The sequence below is a fragment of the Nymphalis io genome, chromosome 6 (assembly GCF_905147045.1).
Source record: "Nymphalis io chromosome 6, ilAglIoxx1.1, whole genome shotgun sequence".
Lineage (NCBI taxonomy): Eukaryota > Metazoa > Arthropoda > Insecta > Lepidoptera > Nymphalidae > Nymphalis > Nymphalis io.
The window spans coordinates 8,569,733-8,577,905 of NC_065893.1; the positions used below are offsets into that span (position 1 = coordinate 8,569,733).

The window sequence follows — 8,173 nt, forward strand, 5'->3', positions numbered from 1 at the left end:
ATAACATATGAGATAGGTACCTATCTCATAAAAAGTTAAAGTACGATTACTTATCATGCCGTTGTTACTTTTTTGCAACCTTGTCTTCTGAGCCAAATACTTCCCTCTAATAGTGTTAAATACTTCTTATTTTGTAAAATTGATAGGTATGCAATATTTCAATTAGGTAACACATAGCTGAGAAATAACAGATGAAATTCGGAAACAAAAGGAGTGGTGGTGAACCTACCTTAGAGATGTAGGTAGCATTAAAGCCATCAAAACAACACCAATTTTAATATCTCGCCAGTTTCAATTACTGATTATTTTATATATGTTATTTTGTCCCTTACGACATTTGAAATTGCTAACGTCCACAATGTAGGGAGTTTTAAATCATTAGGTATTTATATTTTTTAAACGTTTTTGAAAATTTATCGTTTACAAATTAAAAAAAAGATAGATAGATTGCGGATACAGTTTTACATCGATTTTTTTTCAACAGTTCATCATCACTGTACCCACATGTTACAAGTAACCTTTTTTAATTCCTAATAAAAAAATGTTCTCAGTCTTGCCACAGTAGGTGCATTTACTGGTTTTCACCAAGGTTGCGACAAATCACCTGGCAAACGCTCATGCAATAGAATGAATGACGTGAAAAGCGATAACAGTTTTATATCAGAGCGCGACAAATCTTTGATAACATTATCAGTATGCTCTTTTACTATTTCGATTACTGGTGTTTAGGGCATATGTTATTTATTATGTTTTAGTTTTATTGTATTTGTCATTTGCTTTCAATTATAATGTAGCGGTGAAAACCCTAAAATGGCATTCTTTGTATTTTTGTATTTGCTAATGAGTATTCATGTACAAAGTGGAAAAAGTGAAGGTAAATTTAAATATATGCTTATCTTTTTATTTTCTTGGAAAATTATATTTACCTATATTTACTCCGATTTGTAACGTAATGGTTTCAATGTGAAATATAATAGAGTAATAATCAAGCATCTACTCGTATATTTTGCATCATAGTTGTGATAATTGGATTGGTTATCTGTTGAAGTTAATATTGTATAAAAATTGTCAAAACATATAAACGTTAATCATTAAAAAATATTGTGATAATTGCACCTGATTATCATCAGGTGATCAATAGTCATATAGATGCATTAGCTTAAAAGACTTGGGGCTAGTCCAGTCCAACAATTTAGGCAACTGTAGGTAATGCCGTCTGTCCTCCGGAATGCTTAAGGCGTAAAAACACAACAGAGACTGAAAGTTTTCGGTCGCACTATATGCACATCGGTAAACTTAATAATATTGATATATACCTTTCAGGTGTATGTTCTTTTTGCGTGGGTGAACAGTTCGAGTGTATTAACGAAAATTGTTACTGCGCCACAGGCTACGTACCAAATTATCACAATACAGATTGTACGTTGTGTCCAGGTAATACATTTTTCCCTATATTAATTATAAATAATACTTTTTATCAAGTTATAATTTATACGTCTAGATATTATTTAAGTATACGTACAGCCAAGTTTTTTTTTTACGTCAGTATTTATAATATTTCTATACAAATCTGTCGTATATTTTATTACATTTTGTTACATTTTCCCATCATTATATACGTATAATTATTACGAAAAATTAAGATTAATTTATTATTTTGCTCAGGATTAGGAGAAAAATGTTACGGGCCTTGTTGCAGCGATCAAACCAACGAAACTCTTCAATGCTGGCGGGGTATCTGTCAACCTTGTTATGACCCACACGGTAATTGGATTTGCAGGTTTGTTACAAATAAATGCTATAATATTAAAATAATAATACTTTGCATTGCGTAGTTACTAAATAATATAACGTAGCATTTTCGTCATCCTTTCTATAAATATATTATATCAATATTTATAATCAATCTCTTAAATTTGACAGCGCTTTATTTCAAAATATAGATTCGATATATGTACCTCTCTCGAATAATATAAGAAATACATCATTCGTAGTCATATTTCTGTATTATTATCACTAGGTCTTTAGACTTGTTTGTTTAACTATCCACTATTTATTTGTTAATTGTTAGGTACAAAGTTATCTGGTATAGACCCTACTCTCACGTAGCCATGTGGCGTACTGTCTACATTTAATCAAAGATATTAGGATGAAACCGCAGACAATATAGTACTTTTTAAATGTTTAGACATATTCCTAACAGGTTAATATTTCTAACTTTTCAGAGACTCATTGGACCAAATTATACTCGTGTCTGGCTCCCAAATTATAATGGCTATCGCTCTCGTGCTCGGAATTATTGCCACTTTTACATTGCTCTACAAACTTTGTGCTGTGACAAGCCTAAGGTATGATATTTATCGTAAATCATAACGAATATTTGAAAAAAAAATAATGATACTCCAACGCATACCTACTTTTAGGTGTACTTATATGACTAATTTCAAGTTAAGTTTCTTCATGGTTCTAAAGGAATAAGTACTTATTGTCTGCAGTACCACTTTGATCTAACAAGCATTCAAGCATAAATCTGAATATGTACACTCTATAATTCTTAAATTCAATATTTTATTACTTATTAAATAATAAAGAATATATTTATTGAGATACCTAAAAAGGTAAAATTAGGTAGATACCTAAAAAGGTATCTCTGAAAAATTGTGAAAACCGCTTCAGGTAGGTTATTACCTAAGGTAAGCTTAAGAGTTTCGTAAAAAACGCTAGATCCGTGCTAAGCTTCTGACTAATAATAGGTACATTGCTGACTGTGTGATGAAAATGTTTATTCTCGATTTAATCCGAATACTTCAAGCCTTTTCTCACAAATCATTATAAAAACATACATTTTATACTTATATTTTTTTTAATAATATAGGTATGTTAAAAAGGCTAAAAGGAAAAGTAGGTACCTATTGTTTTTATATCACTTCCTTTGTCATCGAATAATGAAAAAAATAAAATATTATTTTATAACAGGCTTTGCAATTAAACTGTTATTTAGTTCCGTAAAATAACATTTTTCAATAACCCGATCTTTTCTTTACTAGACCTCTTGGGGCCCACTCGAATGAAAGTCGACTATCAGTTGGGAGTTTGCAAATATACGTAAATGAACGTTTAAGGGATGCTCCACCAAAGTAATGAAACTAAATGTATTAAATTTAATATTATACTTTTAAAAAAAAGTTTGTTAAAACCAGTTTAATTTGCAGGTATTCAAGAACAGCGCCCTCGGGTTCAGCGGTATATCCTGCAGCTGTATATCTTAATGCGGGATTTGTATGTTAATATATATTGTAGGATTCATTTTTTTAGATGTCTGATGATTGAAGATGCATCTCTCTATATCCTATTTCAATCGAAGAAGGATTGAATATAAACAAACCTTAGATGCAGAGCCGAAATGGCCCAGTGGTCAGAACGCGTTAATCTTACCCTAAATTTTCATGTGCTTAATTTGTTTTTATAATTACCACCAACCAGCCAGCCTACCAACCAGCATTCGAGCAGCGTGTTGGAGCAGTAGACAGAGTAGGCCTTACCCTATGAGGAGGAGCTTAGTAGCTTAGCTTAGCCCAGCAGTGACAATCTTCACAGCTACTTACATAGATTTGCATATTCCAAACGATTTGCTAATAGCTCTACTATATATATATATATATATATATATATGTATTATGCACTCCAAACAGTACACATTCCCTATAATTTTACTTCCAAAGATTATTCAAGATCTCGACTAATTGATAGCAGGATCAATTCAATGACAAAGTTGTTTATTTGTCTTAAATCCTCCTGGTTGGATTAGGCCATGTGTAAATAAGTACATACATACAGATATATGTACCTATTTATACATGGCCTATTCATTCATTCATTATATAATGATTTATAGTGTAATTGCCATGACATTTACAGGATTATAATATTATAGGTATATATGTTACAAGTACTTACATATTCCTCTCATTTATTACCAGGTACATGACAACAGCTTACCTCCGCCGCCGTACACTCCTGAACGAAAAAGTGATAATGAAACGAATACAACAATTCATATGTGAAAAATCTCATCAATTTGTACCTATATAATTATCTATAATCTTAGTTAGGTAGTTTTTTCACAACTATTTAATCAGCGTATATTGTAATTATAGGCTTTTTCTACAGAACAGCAGTGCTATTCTGTAAGAACTCACTTAATTACTCACCCGTGAAATGTTGACAACCGATTCTGTTGACTGTTGGCGATATACTTTTTTCATACGTGTATTCATGAAACGTTATGGTCAATGTCGCAAAATTCTTTCAGACAATTCACGAACGTTTTCTACGGGGAGTTTCGAGTTCGTTCTTACAGAATAGTCCTTCAATATAGACCTAGCTTAACGTAATTGTAAAGTTAAAATGACTACACCGGCAGGGTTAAAACGATTTACATTGCGAAATTGCAGGTCCAGTTCTTTTTTTTAACTAGATATAAAACAAATTAGTAGTGTACAATTTTATTCATACGAATACATACACAACACGAATACAACACTTTTACTTTAAGAATAAAAAATATTTCGCTAAAATAAAATGTTAACCATGTCTTTCTATTGCTTCACAATTCATTTCAATTAATTTAAAACTTCTACATAATTTAGCTATAGCTGTGAAATCTTTAGAAGTAGAGGAATACATTACATATTATATATTCATAAAGACCGTTTTTTATAAATTTATACAAAAAGGTCAGCGGACTGGGCCACCTGATAGCAAATCCATCATGTGGTCCATTAGCGCGCCGTAACTGCCCTTACACATTGACGCTGTAAGAAACATTAACCATTCCTTATATTATCAATGCACTACAAACATTGAGAACTTAGAAGTTATGTCCTCTATACTTATTGTTAAACTGACTCACCTTTCAAACGACAATACTCAGTATTCCTGCTTTGCGGTAAAAAAAGTCCGTTAATCGCATACATTCATCATTTTTTTTCGTAAGATTTTTTGAATAGAGTGGTAGGTTTCCCATTGCCTTCTGCACCGCAGTGTTGTTATCTGTCTTATACACAGTGTGTTACGAAGTAGAATGACCGGACCCCTATACTGCCGTCAGCTTATCGAACTACATCTTCAAATATATTTATCGCAATCTCGGTAATATGTTACTCGACGTAACAAGATTCAACGCGAGAGGGTGGAAGCCAAGATAATGTGGAGAGGTAACGCGGTTCTTGTTGTGGCAATCGTGTATTGCGCATCCTTTGAACCTCTATACATACACGTAATAATTACTGTTAGGGTATCCGGCATAAAATCTAATCTTATTAAGATGTTCATAGAGTCCAGCGATACTCAACCTTTTCATGATTGAGACCACAAACAGCAGTTTTAGGTATTAGTCATGGTCTCGCGGGCCGCAAACAAAAAATATTTAGGTAATGATTTCTTAGATTTCGAGATTGTATTAAATTAAATTAAACAATTATCGTGTATATTTTAACATTTTTTTTATCATTTCATCACGTTTCAAACACTGTAGTGTCCGTGGCCACAAGCAGTTGTTTAATTCAAATTATTTAGATGTTAACAAAAACCTTTAAAATTAACAATAGTTCAAAATAAATTAACATCAACCACAAAAGCCTGGCGAGCCGCAGGTTGAATGCAGCTGCCATATACAATGGCTACTTGTTACCTATATTTAAATATATTACTAACATGTACAGCAGAGGTGTTAGTAACTGATGTTACTTCACATTTGCCAAAGTATACCTTCTGTCAACTGTAACATGAAATTTACTAATGATCATTATGGAAGACGCTACTTGTTAGGTTATTATAATATTTCCATAATTTAAAATAAGAACAATTATTCAGAACCAACATATTAATAAATACATCAGTAGAAGTAATAAATTTTATTATTTGTTAATTTTAATATATTTAATATAATAACTTTTTTACCAAACAAAACCAATGACGTTCTGAAACCGATTATATTTTTATTAAATCACATACAATATAGAAATATGTAATTATTAAATATATTAAGTGAAGCACATGAATAAGTATTTCTAACATTCGGCCATTCTGACTGTTAAGTTTGTCCTCAAACTTACTCGTCCTCCACTATTTATAAGTTGACACCACAGCCCTCATTAATGATTATGTGAGCATTGACTACAAAGGTTTGGCACCTCACCCCTCATCACATACTGTGACCGTGTGAGACTTTCCAACCACCACAGTCCCAGTCGACTTCCACAATCATAAGATTAGCACCTCATCACATACTGTGACCGTGTGAGACTAACCAACCAAACTCAGTTCTTATTTATCTTGTTGGCATTTCACCCCTCATCACCAGTGTGATGATCACCTCATCACGGTCACACCGTGTGAAACTTCCCAACAACAAATAATTCTTCTTTACATCAATCATTTTACTTTTTTTTAATATTCATATTTTCTATATTCCTCTTTCTAACTAATTTAATTTTCCAAATTTCAAAAATATAGTTTAAAAAATTCAAATCCAATTATGTAATTCACAATCATACTTTGTTATAATGCATATTTTCTTAAAGATGTTAAAATATAAATGAATATTTAAAAGTTAAATATTTTGTAACAAAGGAAACTCTTCAGTTATATAAAAACTGTTACAATTTGTTTACAGTGTACACCGCTTACAATTAATATCATTTCATATTTACTAGAATATCCTTACATTCTTTAAGAAATTTCAACAAGTCTTCAGGCTCTGTAAAACGCGCGGCCGACGCACCAGCACTTACGATCAGCATTGTACGATCATCTATACCGTGTTTAATGCAATCTACCGCCTTCTTACCAAAAATATTACATGCATTTAATAAATTATTTTTATCAAAGAAATATTCATCTAAACAATCTCCTACCCTCATTCGTTTATCGAGCATTTCTGTTAAAATGACACCGAAATTAGTTTCGGATGGAAAAGCTTTACGAAGTAGTGTTTGCCACTCTGACCAGCTATATAAAATAGTTTTTTTGACTATTATACCATTTTTTAGCATTACCCGACAATTTAGGTAAAGCAATATGTATAATATGAGATTTACTTCACCCGTATATTTCTGCACACTCATTTATTTTTGATAGCCATAAATCGATACGATGATTCTTTACAGACGGGTCAAATTCCGGTAACAAATTGGTATTATGCGGTAAACTAGGCCTTATTAATGTTTGAACAAAATGAGCTAAATCACTAAAGTTTACTATTGCAGTTGAGGAATTAATCAGGCACGTTGTTCATTGATTGTCAGAGAACTGGGCTGCAACCTTCCGTCTGGCACTCACCTTCCTTTGAACCCTTATCGTTATCTCGCCGGTAGCAGAATAAACTCTTGAAACTGCAATATCTCGTCCGGTCGCAGAATGTAGCCTCGGAGTCACAAGATCTCGTCCGGACGCAGAATATTTCGCTCCCCTTTCAACGCCATCTTGTCTGGTTGCAGAACTGTTTTCAGTCAAATTGATGCAATCGCATCCGGTCGCTGAATCTTTTATTCTTTCTTCCTGACATGTGTTATCACTTCTCTGTACTGGGCTTGGTGTTCTAGTGCTATTTCTTTCAGAATGGGTAGTCGAATATCGTGTTGAATGGTTATTCTTTGTTTTACTTATCTTTTTTCTTGAGTGTCTTCTATAACAATAGAAGACACTCAAAAAAAAGAAGAAGTACTATCAATGTCATCGTCAAATTACCTTCTTCTTTTCTCAGAATGACTGCGTTATCGTTTAGAACTCCTACTTACTACCTACTTACTAGAAAGACTATGAATGTAATCAAATAGTTATTGAATTAGTTATCGTATGGCACGCCTCGATTATTTTATTACTAAATATCAAAAAACATTCAAAATGTCACGAATGAACGTAGTAAAGTAAAAAAAACTTAGTAAAATCTAACAAGTCTTAGGGATTTCATAATAAAAAATCATCTAAGCCAACAGATAGAGAAAAAAACGGTCGATCAGCTCGTGTCACCAGAGCACCCAAATTGTATACATATATTTTTTAAATAACTTTAATTGTTGATAGATTGATTGATAGTAACAACTTTCATTAGGAAGTTGCTTATTTTTCCGTAAATGAAACGTTATTTCATTGTGTTCTAAATCTAAATTGT

General features: G+C 32.2%; 1 protein-coding gene across 1 annotated transcript; it reads left to right on the forward strand.

The window, feature by feature from the left end:
* Positions 1-714: 714 nt before the first annotated feature.
* On the forward strand, positions 715-4,601 carry LOC126769031 (uncharacterized). The gene is made up of 7 exons (XM_050487568.1): positions 715-874; positions 1,324-1,434; positions 1,666-1,780; positions 2,226-2,348; positions 3,048-3,137; positions 3,213-3,279; positions 3,981-4,601. Exons 1-7 carry the CDS (start codon positions 811-813, stop codon positions 4,062-4,064), a joined length of 654 nt encoding a protein of 217 aa, XP_050343525.1. The 5' UTR covers positions 715-810; the 3' UTR covers positions 4,065-4,601.
* Positions 4,602-8,173: the final 3,572 nt, after the last annotated feature.

Bases quoted from the DNA above. Each gene is read 5' to 3' on its own strand.
- LOC126769031 (XM_050487568.1), top strand. From the start codon at position 811: ATGGCATTCTTTGTATTTTTGTATTTGCTAATGAGTATTCATGTACAA. The intron at 1,781-2,225 runs GTTTGTTACAAA...CTAACTTTTCAG, and splicing joins CACGGTAATTGGATTTGCAG to AGACTCATTGGACCAAATTA. The intron at 3,280-3,980 runs GTATGTTAATAT...ATTTATTACCAG, and splicing joins TATATCTTAATGCGGGATTT to GTACATGACAACAGCTTACC.